This window comes from Danio rerio, chromosome 4 (genome assembly GCF_052040795.2).
Source record: "Danio rerio strain M-AB ecotype USA chromosome 4, GRCz13ab, whole genome shotgun sequence".
NCBI lineage: Eukaryota > Metazoa > Chordata > Actinopteri > Cypriniformes > Danionidae > Danio > Danio rerio.
Genome location: NC_141024.2, coordinates 35,877,184 through 35,904,435, shown reverse-complemented (window position 1 = coordinate 35,904,435; position 27,252 = coordinate 35,877,184). Strand labels below are relative to the sequence as shown.

The window sequence follows — 27,252 nt, the reverse complement described above, 5'->3', positions numbered from 1 at the left end:
AATATATAAATAAATAGACACTTTTATTACTGTATTATTATTTAATCCATGTTTTAAAGGCTGATTAACCAAACAGTAAAAAAAAATTGTATTAATAAATCACAAAACACATTTTAAACAGCTTTTTAAATAAGCATTTGGCAAATGCTTTTCTCCTTATTTGCTGTTTGGTTTTGCCACATGCTTTTCTCAAATTGAAAATGAATCGAGTTTAAAAATGGCTCTGCTGTAATGAGCTATTGTTTTCCTCTGTTAGGAAAAAAAGACAGTTAACAGTTTTATCTAGATTAAATGACCTTGGTGATAAAGATTTTCTTGGAGATATAAAACAAAATGAACTCCGTATTTTGCAATCAGAGTTGGATGACTACTATACAGAGAAAGCTAAAGGAGCTTTACGAACTAGAGTGAAATGAATAGAGGAGGGGGAGAAAAATTCTTCATATTTTTTTAGATTTAGTAAAGCATATGCAAGCTTCAAAAACTATTAATAAACTTAGCATAAATAACAATGTAAGTGAAGAGAAAACTTTGACTGATGATCACATCTATTCATGTTATTATATGAATCAAAATTTAATGAGAGTGATTGTGACTTTTCCTTTTCAAAAGATAAAGTTTCTATTATAGATGACAGCTTCCGTGAAATGATGGAATCTGAAATTGTTATCTCTGAACTTGATGTTGCTATTTCTCAAATGTTCAATGGAAAATCCCCAGGTACAGACGAAATTACAGTTGAGTTTTATAAACATTTTTGGCCAGAGATGAGATTTTTAGTTTTTGAAGCACTTAAGGAAAGTAAAGAGAAAGCAGAAATATCGACTTCTATAAAGCAGAATTTAATGATTTTAGTTCCATAGCCAAGCAAAGACAAATTATTTTTAAATAATAGGAGACCCATAACTCTTTTGTCCAATGATTTTAAATAGCTCTCTCATGTATTTTCAATAGACTCAAAAAAAGGTATAGGCGAGATAATTAATAAAACACAATCAGCTTTCATTAAAGGGAGAAGTATTCAGAATGATAGTTGATATGCTCGATTATAGGTATTTAATTCCTCAGACAAGTATATTTCTATTTCTAGACTTAAGTCATTTGATACCCTTGAGCATCCTTTTTTGTCTTTAGAAAGTCTTTAGAAACTTTTGGGTTTGGTCCGAGCTTTTGTAGGGTAATTTCCATGTTCTATACTGATATATTCAGTAGTAAATCCCAAAATTCAGGATCATCTCCTAGAGTTTACATCAAAAGAGGAATCCATCAAGAATGTCCCATCTCACTTTTACTTTTTAATATAGCTGTTGAACTTATGTCATTATATTTTAAACATTCAGAGTACACTTTAGGTATTGATATACTTGGTAGGACTTTTAGTTTAAGTCAGTTTGCTGATGACACTCTATTAATTCTTAAAAATAGGGAGGTGCTCCCTTTAGCTCTTGTCAAAATTTCTGTTTCCTAAAGCTTCTGAATTCACCTTAAACCTAAGAAAATGTGGAATATTAACTATTCAGAATTGTACTTTAAGAGAATTAGAGGGTATTCTAGTAAAAGAAGAAGTTAAATACTTGGGAGTTACCATCACCAAAAATTCTGTTAATAGAGAATGTGCAAATGTTAATATTAAAATGGATGGCGTGAAAAAAATCCTTAAATTATTGGCTAGCTAGAGACCTTTCCATATAGGGTAAAATTCTTTTGACTGGGATTATCTAAAATTATATATTTAACTTATCCTTTACATACTTCTCCCAAAATAGTTAAATCTTTAAATTAAATATTATTTAAATTTATTTGGAAAAATAAATCACATTATTTACGTAAGAATCATATGATCAAAGAGTATGAATATGGAGGTTTGAAAGCAATCGATTTTGAATGTCTTCTTGCCACTTTTAGAGTTAAATGTTTGAAACGGTGTTTAAGCCTTATTCAATGTGGTATCATATCCCAAATAATTTGTTTAAAAAAATGGTGGCCTTGAATTTGTATTAAGATATGATTATGATTGTTCAAAACTTACTTTGATGCTGTCTAATTTTCATTAGCAAGAACTACTTTTTTGGAAAGTGATATTTACCAATAATTTTCCCCTCATAAATCCACTCTTTGGAATAGAAGGGCTGTTATTATTAACAGAAAATCATTGTTTAAAAGTGACTGCTACAATAAAGCCATTATATTTATTGATGATTTGTTAGACAAAAATGGACTGCTACTATCTCATAACAGATTATTAAATAAATATAGAGTTAAAATCACAGATAAAGGTTATACTGAAATTTGCGATGCTATACATATTGCTTTGTTTAGGTTAATTCAAAGTAATTATTTTGATCCCCTTGTATACTTGTAACTTTTCTTCCGTCTTTAAAAATATCAGTGTTGATATTTTCGATAGTAAATATGACAACAAGCTTATTTACAACATGCCTTATAATGGGTGATTTTAAGTGTTATCATCTAGGAGTTGTTAAACCCTTAGTAGAGGACAAAGCTTTTACCTTTTCTCCTAAATATCCTGTAGCACCTGAGGTTAAGGAAACTCATTACATAATTTTATTCAGGGTATACCATGTGAAGGAGTTTATTCAAAAAAGATTTAACTTTGATGTTGACAAGTGTAGCTTCTGCTCCAGAAACACTCGATCACTTATGTTTTTCTTGTGAATTTACTTTTAAATTCTAGTTTGACATTGTTGGACTTCAAAGGGTCCAGTGCATGTTCAAAAATGGGTTCGGAGTCAATCTGTCAAAAATTATAAGTTTTATTTGCTCAAGCAGGAAAGAAACCAAAAGCAATACACTGCGCAGGAGAGGTTCAGTTCTCTAAACTCTCCTTCAGAGACACATCCTTTTATACCACAGTTGTCTTCCGTGCATCTTCTCTTAAGAGTTAACCTTTTAAGGCAAATGTCTCCTCTTAACACACACATGGCTCATACATCCTGTCATTCTTAGAACTCGCCCCTATATTCAATAACAGGATGTGCTTGTCTCAGCAGTCTGCAACACTGGTCTATACCGTGCTCACAATATGGCTGTTAACCCTTCAGATGATTTCATAGTAACCAACACCCTATGGGACAATCATTAAAGACTTCTTATGCATGGAAAACATGTCAAAGTTTTATTTAAACTGAAAAACACCACAAATCCCTCTCTTGGCCTCTGAAAGAGGCCACACTTTATTATATTCAATAAATCTTCAAACTACCATAACTAAGTCTATGTGTAAGAATAAAAATAAAGGAAAAAAGGAAGAAAAATATATATATATATATTTTCAGCCCAATATGTCCAGATGAGCCTGAGTCGAAAACCTCTCTGAGGAAAGACACCCAGGCGACCCCCTAATTGACGTATGGGCAGCCACCGTAAGTTCATCTGAGGCATCATATCAGACTGCTATTGTAAATCAACATTTCACCCTAGTCTACATTGTACACACATAAAATTTAAAAAAAAAAATAAAATCCCTATAAATGCCCTATAAACCAGTGTGCTCAGACAGGACTGGGCCGAAAACCCCTGTGGGGAAAGACACCCAGTCGGTCCCCTAATTGACATGTGGGCGACCACAACAAGTCAGCTGAGTCAATCACACAAAACAAAAAACAAAACAAAACAACAAAAAAAAAAAAAATATATCTAAGCTAAACTTTTCGATAGATTCCTTTTAGACTCAAAATATCTACTTAACATTTCTTATAACACAAAATATATGATGAATCAGCATCTGCGGAAAAAGCACAGTTAGTAGAGAGGCATTTACACACGGCTTTCCTCCTCTTCCTCCTCCTCAGCAGATATTAATAATGGCATTGTGTAAGGGGGTGGTAGCCCATCTTTCTTTTCAATTGCTGTTACTATCACCCTGTTACACAATGACCTGATGCATGGGACACAACAACATCCACATGTCACCATTATAGCTACAAAGGTAGCAATTGAGATCAAAACTGAAGTTATCATAGTTTTATATTTTCCAAACACACGGGTCATCCATTCATCAAAAAGGTTATCTATACCAAAGTGTTCTGCCATCGCTTTTGAGAGTATTTTAATCCTTCTAGGGCCCTGGTTATAGACCCGTTATTATTTTATTTTCAAAAAAAATTTCAATCTAATTTGTGTAATTAATTCATTCATTTTCTTTCAGGCTTAGTCCCTTTTTAAATCTGGGGTCGCCCCAGTGGAATTAATCGCCAACTTATCCAGCATATTTTTACACAGCGGATGCCCTTCCAGCTGCAACCTATCACTGGGAAACATCCATACACACTCAATCACACACTTTCTGGCAGATTGTCATCTGCTAGTAAATCAGTCTTTTTTTTCTTTCTATTTTAAAATTTAACATAGTATTTGTTTCCCCTTTTTGTGTTGGCCTGTATCTAATATACAGTTGGCCTCATGCATTGGTGTTGCAGCATGTTCATCTCCTACACCAATACATGCTTACACACTCCAATTAGTCAATTGTCCCCAATTAGTCCTCTGTTAATTAATCTCCCCCTTTCGGCCTGGAGCTAGGTCCAGGCCGCTTTTACACCCCTATGTTGACTGTCAAGTTAACCCTGACAGCCTCACACCTTCAGCAACCTGTTTAGAAAAAAAATTGTGAATAAAGTTGTTAATTTGTCATAATATAATCTCTACATAAGTGATTCAGTGCACATCAAAGCTGCACCAGGTCCCCGAAACTGCAGTCCTTTAAACAATTCAAAAGTCATTAATTTCATTGTTTTGTTCCATAATTAACTAATATCCCTTAATATGATTTTTATTTTATTTCCTTTTGGTCTGTGTACAGATTTTTGCCAGTTTTGTTTTCAAATTTCTATTAGTTCTCTTGACATTTCCCTGTAATTATTATTTTTTACACCATTTCTAAAATCATGTTTCAGGCCCAGTGCCTACTCCACTAATTTAAAATATTCCTTTTTCCAGTGTTTATCATTATCTAATTTAATTTTCCCACAACATCTATTTATTTCTAGATTGTTATTCATTAAACACTTAATCACTGTCTGACTGTACTCTTTGCTTGCTGACCAGTCCTCCAGCCATCCAGTATAGCTGTCAATCATGACTAGCAGATATCTTTTTATTCACCTGTTCTCCCATATCTCTATAATCAATTATAACCTCACCCTCATTCTTCTCCTGCAGTTTCTAATACCTCTAAATATGATTTTAGTCTATAATCTGTATTAGTCCTATTAACGTCTTTTACAGTCACCAGTTTACGGTTATTTGAAATGACGTATTTATTTTGCGATCTGACTCCACCTATCCTAGACACCATTTGTCCCAATATTGTGGCGTGTCATCAATTCAATTATATTTTAATTTACTTTCTTTAAATCTGGTTCCCTATAAGTGTCATAACACCTGCTTGCTTCCAATCAATTAGGTGTCCACTATTTTTAGCTAGTAAAATATAACGTAAATATCGTATATAGAGTAACACTCCCTCTGTCAAGTGACAATCACTCAGCGGGCCTCGTAGGGCGTGATTTAACAACCCTGGAGACAATATTAATTCTTGTGGTACTCTGGTGTACCTGTATTGCTGCCCCCTAAAGGTAAATGAAAACACATCCTTCAAATTTAGTGCCAGTGTTAAAGAGAAAAAATTCATTGGCTAAGTCTAGACATTAAAATCACTTATTCTCTTGGTGTAAAGCCAGTAATGCAGTGTATTAATTTGGAACTGGCATTGTGGCGTTTTTCACTACCGCATTAACTTTTCTTAAATCATGTGCCATTCTGTATTTTCCTGTATTTTGTTTTTCTACAGGTAAAATCGGAGTGTTTGGGTGTGAGGTCGATGGCTCTAACACAACTATAGTCAACAATTCTTTAATTATGTCTGCAATGCCGGCTTTAGCTTTGGGTTTGTGAGGATACTGTAGCTGCCATATCAGCCTTTCATTATTTAACTCCATTATTAAACTTTAATTTATGTCTGAGAGTGAGGAGCAAAAACCTACATCTGCTGGTCCTGTAGACCATAATTGGCTTGGTAAACTGTACAGCATTGGTGCCGTCACCTCATTATCTGTTCTTTCTCTTCCATGCCACCTTGTGACCCAAATATGTTTAGTTAATCTGCCAACCACACCCTTCTAATTAATTTTTTCTTTCAGTTTAGTTTTGGTCACAGATTAAAGTCATGTGCGGTGGGTTGGTGGGAGGCATGTATGGTGCAATAAGAGTTACCCAAGGTCTCCATTGAGCATAAAGTGAGAGAAGGCCGTCTCCCAGCATGGTTTGTGGCTACAGTTTGCCCCAATAAATGTCAGCTCCTACAGGCTCTCTCATCGATGACAGCAACCATTGTCCTAGCAGGTGAGGTGTACCCAGTGAACAGTTCTTAGTGGTCCCTGTAGGAAATCTCACCATAACACCATCAGCACACCATAGAATGATTCATCAAGCTTTATCAGCAAGTCTCTGACCCATAAGTTCGTGTGGGCTCTGTCTGACCACAGAAAGTGATGTTTCAGTTGTTGTCCATCAACAGACACTGGTATTAGCTCAGTTAAAGACAGTCTTTCACATTCCTCAGTGAAACCCATTACTTCCACAGTTTTTTTTTTTTTTTTTAAATCAAGTCCTGATTGACAGGGTTAATCAATGTTGAATAGGTCACACCCGTGTTGACCAAAAAAGTGCAGACAGTCTTTGTTGACCCTTCATAGATAACAGTGGCTCCACCATAGCCCCGCTTTGGTCTCCCTGTGGGCCTCCTCAGAAATGCTCCCATCTTCCCCAGAGTGGATAGTGTTCCACCCTGCCCTGGGTTCTGTCCTCCAGGGTTTGGAGCTTGCCCTGCAAGTGGTGCCACAAAGCCTTTGCCTCCTTGCACGCCCCCTCTCTCGGCATACAGATTTTGTCTGTTGGGATATCTTGTCGAAATGTGTCCCAGCTGATTGCACGTGTAGCATTGACTAGCCTGGCAGTTGCGATGTAGCTGACTTAGGCGGCCACACCTGAAACAACCCTCTCCACATCCACACCCTCTGTAAGCCCCCGGGACCCCCTTGACCCTAATGCCTCCCGTATTCTGTCTTCTAAATTGAGGTTGGCGTTTAGGTGTTTGGTTTGATGGCTGTTTGTACACAGGTGCCATGTAAGATTGTTCAGGGTCAGGCAACTGCACCAATTGTTTGCCTTTATCTTTTTCATTTGATCATTGACTTCTTGTCTGGCTTTGTTCACTTGTAATTTCACTAACTGGTTTTTCAGTTCCTCAATCTCGGACTGACTCTCATCAGCTTTATCTTTAGCTCTATTGATGTGATGGAGCAAGTGTCTCTCCCAGGTGGCCGAAGCACTTCCTGGTATGTCAGGGGTTATTATTTATGTATTTTTTATTTTATTATTATTATTTTAGTCATTTAACACAGCTTGAAGTATCCTCAACCAATCCTTCATAAATTGGTTAGCATGAATATGTGTCCCAGTCTGGGCTTCTCACTCCAGTTTACATCTCAATACATATGCTGCTGATGTTTCATATGCCTTAGGGGTGGACTTTATGTTATGTATAGCACGAGGTGGTGCAGAAAATTTTCTCCCTATTACTGTGCCCCACGCAGTTGCTACTTTGCCAAAAGGAGTGTCTAATTGACATTCATTTGTATTAGCTACCTATTAAAATTGTCTCAATTCCCTATTAGAAATCATAGAATAACAACAAACTTTTATTATTATTATTATTATAATCTTCTTTAATTATTTATTTATTTATTTATTTTTTTTTTTTTTTTTTTTTTTTGCACCTAAACACAATTTCATCCTCTAATGTCAAGTCTTAGTTCCTCAAATGGTTACTTCCTTAAAGAGTTATTGCTTTTTCTAGTTTTTATCTCATCTGTTTAATATCTCTCTTTCTTTATATATATTTTAGACATATTTTAAACTATAATCTTTTTGACATTTCTTTCTATTAAACCATAATTAGGAGTCTTTTTTTTCTTAGCTTTAAATTTTTCCTTTTTTTTTATTATGATCTTCCTTACATATTTGGCCAGTAACACTTCAGTTAACCATTTTCAACCAGTCAAATTTTCTTTTCTAATTTTCCTCTTCATCGACCGAAGACTCCTCAATTTTATCTCTTTGCTGTTTAACAGCTTATTTTCTATCTCTTATTTCAGTTCTTCATCTTTCTTCCAATGTATCTCTTCTAATGTTTCTTTAGTATCTGGTCTTTATGTTGTATTTTAATTTCTCTTTATTATTTATTATTATACTTATTTATTTTATTTATTTATTCATATAGCTTCAAGGTCTGTTTAAACTTATAACTATATTAAGTATATCTCCCATTATTTTTTATTTTACTTGTCTTTTTGTCCTGCAATATAATAGATCTGTTTATTTAGTAACTTATACTATATCTCTAATCATTATGTCAACATTTATCAGTATTTGATCAAATATATATATATATTTTTTCTATTTTCTTTTACTATATTCTGCCTAACTGTTTCTTCCTCATGAAATGGCATGGCTCCAGTTAACTTCCTTTTTTTCGTGTCTGTCTAACCCTGTCTGCCTTTACTTTGTCAACCCCGTATCTTTGTCTGAATTTGTCGCTATGCCTGCTCCAAATGCACAGTCTGCACTAACACAATGGGCTACTGCTTCACCTTCAGGGGCTGTGAATAAATCTCAAGTTTTGTGGACCAATTGCAAAGCTTGTAGACTACTTTGTGATGGATGGAAATTTTCTTTTTGGTCTTTTCCTACAGTATATGTTTATGTGTTAGTGTGTCACCTCCTTCTGCAGTGGTCTCCTTCCTGGTTGCCTCCCTCTCTTGGACCCGAGAGACTCAGCTAGTTCCTGTTTAAGACACAACTACACATATACTTTTAACTTTCACATTAACATCGTTTTCAGGTTGTGTTGTCACTCATCCTCACACTTCTTTACCATTTATCTCATTCATACCAATACATGACCTCGTCAGGTCAGTGCTTTTCCCTACACTGTCCTAATCCTGGTTCTCTAGAACCTTTTCTTCTAGTCCCTATTCTACAGTATATTTCATATTTTCTATAGTAGTTCATATATATATACAGTATATCATATTTTCTTTATGTTCCTCAAATTGCAATATTAACTTTTTCTCTCATTTATTTTTCCTTCAACACTCCCTCTTGTATTCTTCTTCCACGACGTCTTTCCTGTATTCGCGCGTTAGATGTTTTGAGCTCTTTTCCCTACTCTGACCCTCAGTATATGGCGTCACCCACGCCCGGGGCTACCTAAGCTGTCCCTACGTCTTTTCAGAATTTTTTAATTTTTATTTTATTATTTTTTTTATTATTTATTTATTTTTTATTTTGTTCCCTACTCTATCTTTTCCTGATACCTTAGCCAAATTTTTCAGGAATAATCACAATCTCATAAAATAAAATTTGTATTCGAAAGTTTCCAGTTTCCGTCAAAACAGGAGTGGCTTCCAAAATGCCTCCACAGGGAGGAGGACTTCCACTTTTACAAAGACCTGACTTTCGGTCTTTGTCCCTGGTATTAAAAGCTTCTTACCTTCGTCAAGAGTAAGGTCACTTTTAATTTTTTACCTCCTAAGGGACGAGGATTTTCCCCGAATTCTCTTGCGCGAAAATTCGCCCTTATACCTTGTAGGGACAAGGATTTACCTGAATTCTAGTAATTCACCCTAGTTCATTCTCGCCTTGCAGGGACAAGGACTTTCTCTTTAAATTCTAGCAATTTACCCTGATATCCTCTCTCAGACGTCTCACAATAACTCTTCAAAAATGTTAAATATTACTTTTGGTTTCTCTGTATTTTACTTACATCAGGATTATGCTGAATTCAACACTTAATTTGAAGTATTCAATCGCAGAATTTATTTAAAAGGTTTCTGCTTACCTTATTTTTTAGGCGCGCCTTTGTGTTGAATTCAGTTCATCCCTCTGTCCAGCAAAATTCCTCCTTTTCCCATCACGTCGGGGTCACCAAAATTGTTGGACTTCAAAGGGTCCAGTGCATGTTCAAAAATGGGTTCGGAGTCAATCTGTCAAAAATTATAAGTTTTATTTGCTCAAGCAGGAAAGAAACCAAAAGCAATACACTGCGCAGGAGAGGTTCAGTTCTCTAAACTCTCCTTCAGAGACACATCCTTTTATACCACAGTTGTCTTCCGTGCATCTTCTCTTAAGAGTTAACCTTTTAAGGCAAATGTCTCCTCTTAACACACACATGGCTCATACATCCTGTCATTCTTAGAACTCGCCCCTATATTCAATAACAGGATGTGCTTGTCTCAGCAGTCTGCAACACTGGTCTATACCGTGCTCACAATATGGCTGTTAACCCTTCAGATGATTTCATAGTAACCAACACCCTATGGGACAATCATTAAAGACTTCTTATGCATGGAAAACATGTCAAAGTTTTATTTAAACTGAAAAACACCACAACATCCATACTTGGCTTTCATTAAAGATGATTTCAGTCCCCCCTATTGTTCTAGAAGATATTTTATTTTACAAAGCTGATTTACATTGTTCTTTCTCTGATGTTGTGAACTTTATTTTACTAATGGGTAAATATCAAATTTATTGCTGTAAGTGGAAAAAGTGCAGACCCTCTTTTAGATGTTTTCTTTCTGAGGTAAAGAAAGTGGCTCAAAGCCTCAAATATTTCAGAAACCAAAGTAAAATAACTGAAGCTCTCTGTACTTCATTTTCATAATATTTATTGTTAGAATATTTTGTTTGTCCTTTGATGTAGATCTTTTGTACTGCTCCTTGCTCCTTGTTGCAGTTGTAACAATTTTAATTTATTTTATATATTTGTAATGGTAAATATGCCTTGCGATGTTGATTGTTCCGTTTTGTGATGTAAACTTTTTGCAACAATAAAAAAAACAAAAAAAAAACACTTATACTTAGTAGATTAAACAAGTTTTTCAAAATTGTGTAAAAATGTTTGGATTAAAAGTTTTGATCAACTTCAAATACTGAATGTCTATGTATTTGAAAGAGAGAGAGCAGATATGTTATGTGAGATGTGAAAAGGAGTGTGAAATTTATCATGTCCTGACTGCAACAGTAAGTGGCAAAAAAGCTGAACAAAAAAGACTTTTATTTTGGCGTGTTATGTGACGTCATAAGGCTGCGCCGCTTCCGCGCTGCGGTTCAACTGGAGGAAGGTTTGTTTCACAACTTTACACAAATATAAACCGATTGATTAAAGTTCCAGGTTTTCCTTTCGATATTATATACCTGCGGTTGACTATTATTTTAATCCTTTATACAACGAAGTACTATTTTAATAACAGTAATCGAGGGCTATTGTTTGAACAACAGAAATGTGTGTTTTAATGAAGGTTTTATTTGTTTACTAGCATAATGTCATTCTAATATAAGTATACAATATTCTATATATATATATATATATATATATATATATATATATATATATATACACACATATATATATACACATATATATATATATATATATATATATATATATATATATATATATATATATATATATATATATATATATATATATATATATATATATATATATATATATATATATATATATAAATGGAGAACTAGTTTTTATTAGGTCATTTGTTTGTGGCTATTGTTTCTTGCTCAGACTTACCTGATTTATTTTTGTCAATCACTCTCATATAAAGAAACTGTTGAAGCAAGTGTTAAAGATAAGTTATTTTGTTTCTGTTCATTGTTTTGTTTATTTTAAACAGAATAAAGTGCCCAAACACAGAGAAAAACTCCTGCTGAAGCGACTGATCTACACACTGTTATAAAGATGGCGTTTATTAAAGAGGAGAGTGAAGATGTGAAGATTGAAGAAACATTCACAGTCAAACAGGAAGATCCGCAGGAACAAACAAGTTAGTTTTCATTCAGATATATTTTAATAATAAGGATACTAAATTAAATCCATGTTGCAGCCTTGAGTGTGCTGCGTAGTTCTCCTAAATGCACATAAGCACTTATTGAAAGACAGGAATGAGTTTCTTTTGTTTCTTGTTCTCATGTCTTTTGTCATTATGTATTATTAGTCTCCCATTTTCTCTACCTTCTTAGAGTTATTGCTTTTCTTGTTCTCCTACTGTGTGTAAAGCACCCTTGAGCACTGTCGCTATATAAAATCAATAAAAACAATAAATTTAAAAAAAGTTTAACTGAGCTGAAGATATTTGACCTACAGTATTCTCATAGAAGATATCTGCTATTACAGTGATAGTGTTGGCTTAGTACTTTCCATTTGCATATGTCAGGTTGATCACAATTCCCTTTTTTTCCATCGACTTCTTTATGGGTTTAAACTTGTTTCTAGTAGTTGTTACTAGTTCTCACAGATAGTATCAGAGTGAGAATTAAATCTTTATTATAATAACTAATTATCAGGGCTATTGTGTTTAAACAGGGTTTCCGTGGAGTCTTAAAATGTTTTAAATTCCAAAATCTAAAATTTGGCCCTAAAAAGACTTAAATTTGCTGAAATGTTATGTTGTAGGTCTTAAATCTTTTTTAAACAAGTCTTCATTTTCCTATGTTCATGTTTTGTTACCCAATTTGGTCAAAACCCACACAATAACCATCAATCCATCTCAATAAAACTTTCAACTTTTATTTAAAAGGTCATTTTTACTCTATTTATCATAATGGTAAAGACTGCTGAGGATATCCACCTGGACAGATTGTTGTGAATGGATTTAGTTTATTATAGTTTTTAAAACTTTTAAAACATTTGTTAATTAGTTTTTTATTTTAAAGAAAGTTTATTTTGGAAAAAAGTGTGTGGATCCAAGTCGAGCTCTCCTGTTTTCACACAATATTTAAGATCTTTTGCTAAGAAATATCTAAAATATTTTAATATTGATCTATTATTGTGTTATTAATTATTTTATATAAAAATATTTTTTGATAGGACAAATAAAAAACCTTTTCTTCTGGGCCATTTGAAAAATTCCTTGGTCTAAAATTTCATTCATAATGGTCTTAAAAATGTCTTTAAAAGTCTTAAATTTAACTTGGTGACACCTGTAGAAACCCTGATTTAAAGTATGTCAGAAAATGTGGATGACTCTAATTTTAAATATGCTGAATGAAATAGACACTAAAATAATTAATTATTATTAAAAATTGTACGGTTTTCTAAACTATATGATGTTGTTAGGTTCATCAATATTGACCATATTCTTCACGTACCAGCAGGCGCCACCATTGGAATCTTTTTGCTTTTTAAAGAATACATTTTTAGATCCTTAAAACAGTGTAATGCTGCTTGTCTTTGATCTTGTGGGGGAAACCGGAGCACCCAGAGAAAACCCACGCCAGCTTGGGGAGAACATGCAAACTCCACACAGAAATGCCAACTGACCCAGCTGAGGCTCGAACCAGCAACCTTCTTGCAGTGAGGTGACAGCACCACCTACTGTGCCTCCTCGTCGCCCGACAACACTGATTTATTTGCATATTTTTTATGCGATATTCCAGTTTTGCAAATTAATTTAATTGGCATTTTTGGATGGAAACATAGCTGTAAGGTTTGGAGCTTACGCTGCTATTCTGAACCAATAATCGGAAACAGAAGGCGTGTTTAAATCCATTATTTATCTGACTTTATTGTAATTAATCTGACTCCATCAAAGTTGTTATTATCATTAATAAATAGAAAGAGTCTCAAAGCTTAAAGCAGGTAAAGTTGTTTATTAAGTTACATGTTTAAATATAGAATGAAACAAACTAACATACTGTATTAAGAAATTAGCTGTACGTGCACTGCTGAGCAACAAAAACAGTGAAATTGCCTTTGTTAGCATATGAGGCTACGCAGCCATATGAGGGAGAGGCAGAGTAAAAGCCATTATCCCAGATCAACACTTACCGTTCCTTATTATACCCTGAGTAAAGCATTGTCAAACATGAGTGAAAACCAACCCCCAAAACCAACTGAACATGAGAGCACAGCAGAGGAGATAAAGTGGGTGAGAACATTAACATACTCTCCTCAGGCCATGACTCAACAATAGTAAATATATTGAAATACAAGCAATCAATGTCTCTGTTGATTTTAGCACTACAACGCTTAAGTCATAAACTGTCAAATGACTCCATACATGATAAAGCTATTTGAAGGAAGATCAAGGGCAGATGAATTGTGGATGGTGAAAAGCAAATGGTTACTGAAAGCAAATGGCAGAAATTTGTATTTGAGCTGTGATCAACTCTGCCAGGCCAGGAGGACCCATCCCATTCTTGGAATGTCTCAGAAGTCCTTGATTAGCATAGAAGGAATATATAATAGAATAATATATAATTTTTTCTCATCCTGCTTACCCATTACCTACATTTCAGTCACACAAAGAACAAAGTCACGTACGAGAAAGGCTTGTTCTTCTTTAATTAATAACTAGATAAAATTCACAGACCTTCGACAGAGACATGTACTGTAAGTAGATTAATTGGATTATTACTCTTCTAAAAACTGTTTTAGTACTTCTTACATTCTTATTATTCAACTATTTTAATAGATTTTTCCAAAGTCTTCAATTTTTCCACAGCACACATATTGAACAACAAATTAACATGGTACATAGCTACAGACATACTCACACCCCATAAAGAAAAAGGGTGAAAGATAAAAATAAAAATAAATTAATTAATAAAAATAGATCAAATAAATTAGGAAACTAGTGATAAACTCTCACCAAGGATATAATAACCTCTGAGCGTTCAATGTAGGAGAGGAAAGGCTGCCAAACCTCTAAAACTTTTTTGTAGAGTCTCGGATGATGTACTTTAGGTGCTCGAGTTTAAGATGTGATAACAATTCTAATCTCCAATGTTTGTGTGATGGTGGGTTTGTTTTTTCCATCTTAGGAGAATCAGACGTCTGGCCAATAAAGAAGAAAAGGCTATGATCTCTATTACATATAGATGAAAATGATCTAAAAATATTGGCCCAAAATTTATGTAATCTAGGGCATCGCCAGAACATCAGATCTGCTGGCTCCAAACCACATCTGGGGCAAGATGAATCTGACCCTGGATACATTTTTGCCAGCTTGCTCCTAGATAGGTGAAGCCTAAGAAGCACCTTAAACTGAAGAAGACCATGTCTAATAAATGCAGGGGATGAGTGTACCAGTTCTATGGCATATTGCCAGGTTGTATCTGATATTTCTAGTCCCAGTCTGTCTTCCCATTTTTGTTTTATACAATTTAGGCAAGGGGAGGCAGTTCTTTAGACCACTTCATACAACATGGACATCATACCCCTTTGATATGAGTCCATATTTACCAATTCATCTATCCAACATGCTTATGGTTGGTTCAGTGAAGGAGAGAAGTGTTTTTTTTTTCGAAACTATGGACTTGAAAGTACCTAAAAAAAATTGTCTCCAAAACAAGAGCTTCATCAAATACCTTGCACAACAGTGGTGTTAGCTTGGCAGTAAACTTCTTATAAAACTCGGCCCGAAGCCATCAGGGCCTGGTGCTTTTCCGGTTTTCAATTTTTTAATTGCATTTTCAATTTCAGAAGGTGTTATATTACATTCTAATGCCAACTGATCTGAATCACAAAGGTATGGCAATTCTAAATAATTGGAAAAAGCTCTCAATACATCCAATTTCGTTTACCTCAGAGCTGCAAAGGGTTTTATAAAAGTGTTTAAATTGATCATTAATTCCCTGTTAATCAGTAATAATACTGCCGTCTTCCTTACTAACTGCTGCTATAAAACCAGCTGCTGAGGATTGTTTCAGTTGGTAACACAATAACCTGGCAGCTCGTTCACCATGTTCATAATGTATCTAGCGTGATCTTATGTGGAGATCCTTTGCATTTTCACTTGTCAGGGAGTCATATTCCGCTTGCAGAAGGAGTCTTTTCTAATGGAGCTCTTCGGAAGGTGATGTTGAGTGTAGCTGATCAATTGTATTATTTAATTCATAATCTCTGTAAGCCAATTTGACATTCTTTTATTTGCGCTAGCTTGATATTAAATAATCTGTCCTTTTATAAATGCTTTCACAGTATACCATAGGATGCTCAAACTTATCTCTGGGGATTCGTTTATCTCAAGGAAGAAATAAATTTAAGCATCAATAACTTTTACAAAATCGTCGTCTGCCAAGAGTCTTTAGTTAAACCGCCATGTATGTTGGAGGATTCCATTGCCTGGAAACATAGCTTTAGAGAGACTGGACAATGTTCCGAAATAACAATACTACCATACTCTTCTGCTGACATTAATGCCCCATTCACACAAGGCTTCAGTGTCAACGCTTGACAGAGGGCGTGTCTGAAGTTGGGGCTGACGTGATCGTCATAGCAGCGTTAGCCAATGAATTTAGTCAGCAATAGGCCACAGTCTGAGCTGGTGAATTTGCATACAGCGATCTGTTGGCTGATGCTTCCATCGCTTGAAAAGTTGATCAAGTCCCAACTTTTGCAGCGAACAATGCCTCTGAAGCAGCGTCGACGAATCCACAATGCAGTTCGGCAACGCCTGACGTCGCCCATTCAAAGTGAACGGGAAGCGTTGACGCTGATGCCCCTTGTGAATGGGGCGTAAGGGACGTAACTGCTTGTCCAGGAGAAAATGGTCAATCCTGGAATAGGTTTGATGCACAGGTGAATAAAATTCAGGAGGTTCGCCTCCTAAAATTAAATTGTGTGCATCAAGACTAGGCAAAATTGAAAAAAAATCACTGAAAATGTGTACATTGTCCCAATTAGGAGCATACACATAGGCCAGGACCACAGACATGTTAAAAGTTTGGATTATTATGTATCTGCCATTTTTATCCTGCACATTTGACTCAATGACAAACTGTACATTCTTATGTATGAGTACAGCAACGACCCTACTTTTGCTATTGAAGTTTGAATAATATATTTGTGTATAGCCTCCTCTAAGTTTAGAATAGTCTTTTTTCAACAGATGTGTCTCCTGTAAATATACAATATCGGTTTTGAACTGTTTTTAACTGATTTTAATTGTTTCTTTTTATTGGGTGATTTAGCCTCCGCACATTCCAACTGGTAAAGTTTGTCTTTACTTCACCCATTTTACGAGCTGTTGAAAACATTTATCAGAAGCATCCGAAGCACCCGAAAGGTATCTGTGGGTTTTGTATGTAGGGGGATGTCTGGGGGAGAGAGAGGAAAGAAAAAAAAAAGGGAAAAAAAAGGTGTGATCACACATACACTTTTATAAACACGAAACAACCCAAGATTAAAACCTTGGTGTAAACTTACACACACTTCCACCTACTCACACTCTTAGCTAGCTGACCATGTGGGACCTCACGTATAAATCAAAACCATTTGAACAGCTCTTGATGTTTCATGAAAACGACCCCATTACTGACAAAATATACTTGAGAACGTTCGAGGTTACAGAAGTAACCCTTCGTTCCCCGAGGAGGGGAACGGAAGTGCCATGAATGGGAGGATTCGGATCAGAAGCCGCTTATCTGGAGAGTATTGAACGGGCCAATGAATGAAATTAATTGGCAGCGTAAGCTTGCGCAGGTGTGCGACATCTGCAATCATCTCAGCATATAAGCACACCTGAAGCCAGCAGACGCCATCCTTTTAAGCTGAAGAGACTTTCAAACAGCTAAGGGACAGTCATTATGGCGACGGAATATGGCACTTCCGTTCCCCTCCTCGGGGAACGAAGGGTTACTTCTGTAACCTCGAACGTTCCCCTTCGGTTGGGGAACTTCAGTGCCATGAATGGGAGAATATGGAAAGCGCCATAATGACTGCACCTTACCAACACCCCCGATGAGGAGATAGTCAAGCAAGCGTGACGCACCCACATCATGGGGGGCGCGGTCCTCCAACGTGTCCCTGGCCCTAATTTATCCTACTTCAACAGAAGTTTTACGGATTTAGATATATTTTTTGGGAAGTCGTGAGCATCTAGATAATTCTAGGAAATACGACAGTACGTTGGGAAGCGTGCAATCCCGATAGGGAGGACGCTGCGGAGGCCATCCGTTACCCAAGGGGGGGATAGATGGCAGAATTTACCTATGGACTAGCCCTAAAAAGGGGGAGTACGCATAGCAAAGAGTGGTTAGCGGAGAGGGAAGACACGGGTCCGCCCAGGGGGGGGACTTAACCGTGGCGGAATAAGCATATGGGATCGCCTAGTGGGGATCACGCATAGCAGGCACCTATACCCAAAACGCGGGCTGACCAGCGGGCAGACCTACAACGTAGTGGGCCAGCAAGTGACTCCTCCGCTGAGTCAGTGCTGGGGGCCACGGAGGAATCTGCAGGGCTCACCTGACGGGGAACTTTACTGACAGATAAAAAAGGCGCACGTACCTCCGTGTTAGGGAGAATGGCGCAGCAAGCGTGTTTCAACACCCTACCGAGTTGTCTCCTCAATCACCAAAGGGTTACCTAATACCCTTGAGGAAACCGGCTCCACTCGCAGATTGTAAAACCTTGCAAATGTGTTGGGTGTCGCCCAGCCCGCAGCTCTACAGATGTCTGTTAGAGAGGCGCCGCGTGCATGCGCCCAAGAGGATGCAACGCTCCGAGTGGAGTGTGCACGTACTCCCGGGGGACACGGCTGACCTCGACTCGAATAAGCGAGTGAAATGGCATCCACAATCCAGTGGGATAATCTTTGTTTCGATACGGCACTTCCCTGCTGCCGACCGCCATAACAGACAAAGAGCTGCTCAGATGATCTAAAATTCTGAGTACGGTCCACATAAATGCGCAGAGCGCGAACTGGACAAAGTAAAGAAAGGGCTGGGTCTGCCTCCTCCGGGGGCAGCGCTTGCAGGTTCACTACCTGATCTCTAAAGGGGGTGGTAGGAACCTTGGGCACATAACCGGGGCGGGGTCTCAGGATAACGTGAGAGTAATCCGGCCCGAATTCCAGGCACGAGTCACTGACCGAAAATGCCTCCAGGTCCCCGACCCTCTTGATGGAGGCCAACGCAACCAGCAGAGCTGTCTTCAGGGACAGAAATCTTAGAGATACTGATTCGAGTGGCTCAAAGGGATCGGATCGCAGACTCGTGAGAACGAGGGCGAGATCCCAAGAGGGCATGAGAGGGGGGCGAGATGGATTAATTCGCCTAGCACCCCTAAGGAACTGGATGACCAGGTTATGCTTTCCCACGGTGCCGCCAGCTACCGCGCTATGATAAGCGGAGATGGCGGCCACGTAAACCTTGAGAGTGGAGGGCGACAGCCTGCTGTCCAACTTCTCTTGAAGGAAAGAGAGCACAACACTAATCTGGCAATTTCGGGGGTCTTCTCTGCGAGAGACGCACCATTCAGTGAATAGACTCCACTTCAGGGCGTAGGCGCGCCTCGTGGAGGGGGCTCTAGCCTGAGTGATGGTATTAACCACCGCAGTCGGTAGGTTACCTAAGTCTTCCTCGCGTCTAGGGACCACACGTGGAGGTTCCAAAGATCGGGGCGAGGGTGCCAGATGGTGCCCTGTCCCTGAGAGAGTAGGTCCTCTCTCAAAGGGATCCGCCAGGGGAGGGCCGTCGCGAGGAGTGAGAGCTCTGATATCCAGGTCCGGTTGGGCCAAAGGGGCGCAACTAGCAGAACCTGTTCCTCGTCCTCCCTGACCTTGCACAGAAACTGCGCGAGCAGGCTCACTGGGGGAAACGCATACTTGCGCATGCCCCGAGGCCAGCTGTGGGCCAGTGCATCCGTGCCGAGAGAGCCCTCGGTCAGGGAAAAAAACAACTGGCAGTGAGCGTTCTCGGGGGAAGCAAACAGATCGATCTGGGCCTCCCCGAATCGCGCCCATATCAGCTGAACAGACTCGGGGTGGAGTCTCCATTCTCCAGGGCGTAACAGCTGTCGTGAGAGCGCATCGGCTGCACGATTGAGCGTGCCTGGGACGTGAATGGCGCGCAGCGATTTCAGCCGCGGGTGACTCCAGAGGAGCAGACGGCGGGCGAGCTGAGACATGCGGCGAGAGCGCATACCCCCCATGCGGTTGATATACGCCGCCGCCGCCGTACTGTCCGTCCTGACCAGCACGTGTTGCCGCTCCAGCACCGGTAAAAAGCGGTGGAGAGCGAGGAACACTGCCAACAGCTCTAGGCGATTGATATGCCAATGCAGCTGGGCACCCTTCCAGAGGCCCGCAGCCGCATGCCCGCGACACACGGCCCCCCAACCCGTGTTGGAAGCGTCTGTTGAAACAACAACATGGCTGGACGCCTGTCCTAGAGGCACACCGGCCTGTAGGAACGAGGGGTCGTTCCAAGGGCTGAGGGCGCGGCGACACAGCGCAGTAACCGAGACCCGGTGTGTGCCCGCGTGCCATGCGCGTCTGGGGACCCGATCGTGAAGCCAGTGCTGAAGTGGTCTCATATGGAGCAACCCGAGCGGCGTGACGGCGGCTGCGGATGCCATATGCCCCAGGAGCCTCTGAAAGAACTTCAGTGGGACCACTAGTTTGCTGTCGAGCTCCCTCAGACAGTTCAGCAACAGGCGAGCGCGTTCCTCGGAGAGGTGCGCTACCATGGTGATCGAGTCCAGCTCCATCCCGAGAAAAGAAATCCTCTGCACGGGGGCGAGTTTGCTCTTTTCTCGGTTGACCTGAAGCCCCAGTAGGCGGAGATGCCGAAGCACCTCGTCCCTGTGCATAATCAATTGCTCCCGCGAGTGGGCTAAAATCAGCCAGTCGTCGAGATAATTGAGTATGCGAATGCCCGCGAGCCGAAGGGGCGCTAGGGCACCCTCCGCGAGTTTGGTGAAGACCCGCGGAGACAGAGAGAGCCCGAAGGGGAGGACCTTGTACTGCCACGCTCGACCCTCGAACGCAAACCGCAGAAATTGGCGGTGGCGTGGAAGAATGGAGACATGGAAATACGCGTCCTTCAGGTCTATGGCTGCAAACCAATCCCGAGGACGAACGCATTGGAGAATGCGCCTCTGCGTGAGCATTCTGAACGGCAGCTTGTGCAGACAGCGGTTCAAAACGCGCAGATCTAGGATTGGCCGTGACCCACCGCTCTTTTTGGGTACGATGAAGTATGGGCTGTAAAACCCACTCTCCATCTCGGCTGGAGGAACCGGCTCGATTGCACCCTTCGCCAGGAGGGCAGCAATCTCCTCTCGCAAGACAGGGGCGGACAGGGGGTTGACCCTGGAGAAATACACGCCCGTAAACTTGGGGGGCCGTTTCGCAAACTGAATCGCGTAACCGAGTCTGATTGTGCGTATGAGCCACCGCGAGGGGCTGGCCCGCGCTAACCAGGCAGGCAGAGCCCTCGCTAATGGAGTCATCGCTACAATCGCTGACGTACCAGCGGTGGGGCAGCGCGGAGTGGGTGTGCTGATCCGGGAAGCACGAGGGTCCCGCGGAAAAGCTGGAGGAGAGCGATTCGCTCTGGCTCCGCACCCTGACTCCGGAGAGGGGGCTGGAGGGCTGAGGGAAGGGAGACCGTCCCCCCAGCGCTCGTGAGCCACTGGCGAAGCACGTAGAGTCTGCGAGCCGGAAGGCAGCGCGTCCCGGACTGGCAGAACTCGTGCAGTCACATCCGGGGAAGGGAAAAAGTGCTCTTTTACTGATGTTTTGGTGGCACTGAAAAGTACCGTTGTTATCGGGGCCCCGCCCTCCAGCGGGGAAAGAGCAAGTTTCCTCTTCTCCGGATGGCCTGTCTCAGGGACGCTTCGCGGTCCGTTTACCGGACTTAACGGCGCCCTGGGCAGGAGGGGCTGCCTGCTTTCGAGGTGAACGCCGCGCCCGCTTGGCCGGAGGCGCAGGCGGGGGCGGGGCAGCACTCGTTGGCGGGCGCCCTCGGCGAGGAACAGCGGAGGTGGATGGCTCGGCGGGCGGAGCGGGCTTACGGCCACGCCGATAGATGACATTGCCCATCGCATCCGACTGCTCTTTCACCGCCTTGAATTCCTGGGTGAATTCACCGACGGTGTCGCCGAACAGGCCAGCCTGGGATATGGGCGAGTCAAGAAAGCGAACTTTGTCAACGTCGCGCATATCGGCCAGGTTTAGCCAGAGGTGGCGTTCCTGAACCACAAGTGTGGACATCGTCCTCCCCAGCGCACACGCGGCGGACTTAGTAGTCCGAAGAGCATAGTCGGTCGCGGTGCGCAGCTCATGTAATAAGCTTGGGTTGGACCCGCCCTCGTGCAGCTCGGCCAGCGCCTGCGCTTGGTAGCGCTGGTAGGTGGCCATCGCGTGCAAAGCAGAAGCAGCCTGGCCCGCAGCCTTATAAGCTCTGGCTCCGAGGGAGGCAGACAACCTACAGGCTTTGGACGGGAGGCGGGGCAAACCCCGCCACGTAGAGGCGCCGCGCGGACAAAGATTGACCGCGATAGCGCGCTCCACTGACGGGATCGCCTCATACCCCCTGGCAGCTCCGCCGTCAAGGGCGGTGAGGGCGGAGGCACTCGCAGCACGGGCAGAGAATGGTGCCCTCCAGGACTGCGTGAGCCTACTGTGCACTTCCGGGAAGAAGGGGACGAGAGGCTTCGAAGGCTTCGCCTTCTGGTCCTCTACGTAGCACCCATCTAGTCGGTCCGGCCGCGGAGCTGGGGGATAAACCATCTCCAACCCCACGGCCGAAGCAGCCCGGGAAAGCACGGCTAACATGTCCGCTTCAGGATCCGATTTGACAGCGCTCACCTGCCCGGAGGGGGCGAGCGGGTCCGGATCTTCGTCGGACAGTGAAAGCCCACCCTCCGATGCCGCGGAGGACATCTGATCTCCGGTGTCAGCGAGTGTGAGAGCTACCATCTGGTTAGACGGATCACTCTCACCACCCGAAGCTTGGATGGAGCGCCGTGAGGAGCGAGAGGTCCGCGAGCCCGTGGGCGGCGGATTAGCTCCCGCTGAAACCCTCAGATCTGCCCGAGCGCCCGCTGCTTTCCCGCGAGCACCGCATTAACATGCTGGACCCCCAAACATGCAATGCAGTGATCGTGTCCATCATCCGGAGACAGGAAACCCCCGCATCCAGAAACGCACAGTCGGAGCGCCATCCTGAAAAGGACGTGCTGCACGACTGTGTTGCTCTTTTAGGAAAGTTGCAACTATACGCACCGCTCTGGAGGACCGGACCCAAAGAACCGCAGGCAAGGGAGTAACCCAGCTCGACCGTCTGCCACCGCGAAGACCCACTCTGGACCGGGAGACACACTCGTTCGCTCTGAAGTGCTGATCAGCAAGAGGAACCCTCATCGACTCACTCAGAAAGGATCTGAAGCGAAAAGGATGGCGTCTGCTGGCTTCAGGTGTGCTTATATGCTGAGATGATTGCAGATGTCGCACACCTGCGCAAGCTTACGCTGCCAATTAATTTCATTCATTGGCCCGTTCAATACTCTCCAGATAAGCGGCTTCTGATCCGAATCCTCCCATTCATGGCACTGAAGTTCCCCAACCGAAGGGGAACTAGAAATAACAACAACCAACATGTGCTATAGTGGTTATTTAAAAGTTAACCGGAGAGCGACATTAACATTTGTATTGTCATTCACAGCCCAGTGTACTGTTGTCATTTATTTCAGCAGCTTTCTTCAAAATATCCTCTTTTTCGGAAAAGTAGTGGCATTTAATCACGAAGGCGCATGGCGGTTCCTTGTCATCCACTGGTTTGCTGCATAGAGTGTGGTGTGCCTGGTCCAGAAGAGGAGTATTCTCGAGGTTTAGTGTATCTTTTAGAAGTATCTTGCATGATTATATGCTGTCATGGCTATTATATATATTGCTATAATAAAGGCCAATGAAGAAAAAATGGCCATGAATATCAAATCACTTTTATTGTCACATCATCAGCAGCACGTGTGCTATGATGAGTGAAACGCTTAGGTGCTGGCTCTAGACAGTACAAAATACAGACAGTGCAAATATAACGACAGTGCAAAATACAGATAGTACAAAATAATTTGGCAGCATTATAATTGTTGACAACGATATGTATAATGAATATGTGTACCCATAGTTGTAGGCAGTATTGTTTTAGGTATGTATTGGTTAAAATGCCACATATACATGGTGTGCAGTGAGGGGTATTAAGTGTCCATCAGCCTGATAGTATGAGGGAAGAAGCTTTCCTTTAGTCGGCTGGTGCGCGACCGGATGCTGCAGAACCATTTGCCTAAGGGTAGCAGAGAGAAAAGTCTATGGCTTGGGTGGCTGGAGTCGCTTATAATTCACTTGGCTTTCCTCATGCACCGCCTGGTGATGTCGTGATGGGAGGGAAGCTCACCTCCTACTACGCGTCCAGCAGTTCACACAATCCTATGTAGGCCTTTGCGATTGCTGCTGGTGCTATTTACATACCAGGTGGTGATACAGCCACACAGGATGCTCCCCACAGTGCAGGTGTAGAACGAGCGGAGGATGTGAGGGCTTATTCCAAACCTCCTGAGACGCCTGAGGAAGAAGAGGCGTTGTTGTGCCTTCCTTAGCACTGCGTCTGTGTGAGCAGTCCTTGTCAAATCCTCAGCAATGTGTACTCCAAGAAACTTGAAAGCGCTGACTCTTCACTGGTGTCCCGTTGATGGTGATGGGGGTGTGTTCTCTCTTCTCCCAGCTCCTTGGTTTTGCTGATGTTGAGTGAGAGGTGGTTTTCCTCACACCACTGCGTCAGAGTGTAAACCTCCTCTCTGTAGGCCATCTCATCATTATCTGTGATTAGGCCCACCACTGTCGTCAGCAAATTTAACGATGACGTTGGAGCTGTGTTTGGCTGTACAGTCGCGTGTGTACAGGGAGTACAGGAGTGGACTGAGAACACAGCTCTGTGGATCATCAGTGTGGATCAGGTCATGTTGTTCATTCTGACCACCTGGCGTCTGCTTGACAGGAAGTCCAGGATACATTTGCACAGAGAGCTGTGTAGACCCGGAGCTTGGAGCTTCACCACTAGTTTGGCAGGCACTATAGTGTTGAATACTGAGCTGTAGTCCACAAACAGCATTCTCACATATGTGTTTTTGTTTTCCAGGTGAGACAGAGCAGTGTGCAAGGTGAAAGCAATTGCAACATCAGTGGAGCGATTATTCCTGTAAGCAAATTGCAGAGGGTCAGTGTGAGCAGGCAGTACAGAACAGATGTGCTTTTTAAACAGCTTCTCAAAGCACTTGCTGAAGATGGGTGTCAGAGCAACTGGACGCCAGTCATTTAAGCATGTGGTTTTAGATTATTTCAGTATGGGCACAATAGTAGCTGTCTTAAAGCATGTGGGAACCACAGACAGAGAGAGCGAGAGGTTACGATGTCCGTGAAAACCCCCGCTAGCTGGTGTGTGCATGCTTTAAGTACACGTCCAGGGATGCCATCTGGGCCATAGCTTTCCGGATGTTCCGGAAAGATCTCGTTACGTCTGCTACAGAAACAGAGTGTGCTGGCGGTTTTTGTATCGGCCGCGGGAGTGCACAGTGTGTGGGTGCTGTCCTGGGCTTTAAAGCAGGTGTAGAATGAGTTGAGCTCGTCCGGGAGAGATGCAGAAATGTTTACAGTGGCGGGTTTGTCACTTTTAAAGTTTGTGATGTAATTAAGTCCCTGCCACATACTCCTCCCCTCTACCTTGTACCTCTGTATTGATGTTTTGCTGCTTTGATAGTTTACCTGAGGTTGTAGTTTGCTTGTTTTTGTTCCTCAGCATTTCTGGATTTATAGGCGGAGGTTCACACTGATAGGGCTGTTCGAACTTCGCCATCAATCCATGGTTTTGGGTTGGGGTAGATACGAACAGTTTTTGTTGGGACCATGTCTTCTATACACTTTCTGATGAAGCATGTAACGGTGTCTTGAGTAAACTTTAATGTCATCATCAGAAGCTGCCCGGAACATCTCCCAGTCCACATGATCAAAACATTTTTGAAGTATGGAACTCGATTGGTCCGTCCAGCTTTGAAACGTCTTGAGGGTGGGTGGTTCCCGTTTCAGTTTCTGTCTGTAAGCAGGCAAGAGCAGAACAAAAGAGTCATCTGATTTGCTTAGCGGTGGGCGGGGGAGGAATTTGTTGGCGTCCCGGAACGGAGAATAGCAGTGGTCCAAAATTCGGTCACCACGCATGTTTGTGGTGATATGGTGATAGTATTTTGGAGTGATTTTCCTGAGATTGGCATTGTTAAAGTCCCCTGTAACAATAAACGCTGCCTCTGGGTGTGTGGTTTCCTGCTCGCTTATGCTCCCATTCAGTTCCCTAAGCGCCTGCTCTGTGTTGGCTTGAGGGGGGATGCAAACATCTGTAATTATAACAGCTGTGACCTCTCTTGGTGGCCAGTGTGGTTGGCACCGAAGCATAAGGTATTCCAGATCAGGAGGACAAAATGATCTAACTGGATGTATGTTTCTCTTATCTCACCATGAGTTGTTAATAAAGAAAGAAACACCTCCTTCTTTGCTTTCCCCTGTTGGTTCTTTCATTCTATCCACAGTATCTTATCCATAGTATTCTATCCATAGTATTCCCTGTCTGCTAAACAAATTTTAGAGAAACATTTTGTTGTAATTATGAATGTATGCAAAAAATAGGCCATTGTTACGACCCCCTCGTTAGAGTTGCAACATAAAAGAGCTCAGACAACAAAAAGATTATATATGCAACTTATTTATTATACACAACTAATAAAACAACAAATCAAGAAACAAACAAATGTCTAAGGGAAAATAAAGAAAATAACTAACTTTAACTACACATATAAATAATGCCAAACAAAACCATAAGGTTGCCAAAATAATGAGATGGTCTTGATGCGAAGACGGCCAGTAGCCACACTATCCTACAGAAGCTAGCTCACTCTCGCATTTATATGCTTTGAACCAATTGGGGAGCAACCATGGCACCTAATCAGGATCTGCCACATCCAAACTAGAATACTGGGGTCGTCACACTATTTACACCTTTCAAATCTGCGACCTATCAATGTGACCAAAATTACTTTTATGATCAATTATGTAAGAAACTCTCAAAACTGGACTGACACCGTTTCAATTTACTATAAGTTCTATGTTAAGCGGCTTTGACAGTTTACATTGTACAAGCACTAGATAAATAAAGATGAATAGAATCTGCTTAAATGTGTACACGTTAATGGACCAAACACAATATGATCTGATTTATTTAACATTTAATGTGCATCACAAATACAATGTGTGTAGCCAATGTTTCCAGTGTCTTTTCACTTTTCAGCTTTTGATGAGAGTTTTTAAGACTTAATGAAAA

At 41.4% G+C, this 27,252-nt stretch overlaps 2 protein-coding genes across 5 annotated transcripts in view; one reads left to right on the top strand and one right to left on the bottom strand.

Annotated features, from left to right (window-relative positions):
- LOC137491263 (uncharacterized) overlaps positions 1-27,252 on the bottom strand; it is a 104,816-nt gene that overhangs the window by 7,297 nt on the left and 70,267 nt on the right. The gene's annotated exons all lie outside the window — the stretch shown is intronic.
- zgc:173607 overlaps positions 1-27,252 on the top strand; it is an 85,664-nt gene that overhangs the window by 53,490 nt on the left and 4,922 nt on the right. Inside the window, exons 2-3 of one of the 3 annotated variants that reach the window (XM_088649665.1) lie at positions 11,258-11,368; positions 11,778-11,927. In XM_088649665.1, the coding sequence (XP_088505791.1) occupies positions 11,843-11,927 (85 nt within the window). In that variant the 5' untranslated portion in view covers positions 11,258-11,368; positions 11,778-11,842. Of the gene's footprint in view, positions 1-11,156; positions 11,369-11,777; positions 11,928-27,252 lie in introns of those variants that run through there. The other 2 variants (XM_088649664.1, NM_001440731.1) reach the window with 2 other exon arrangements.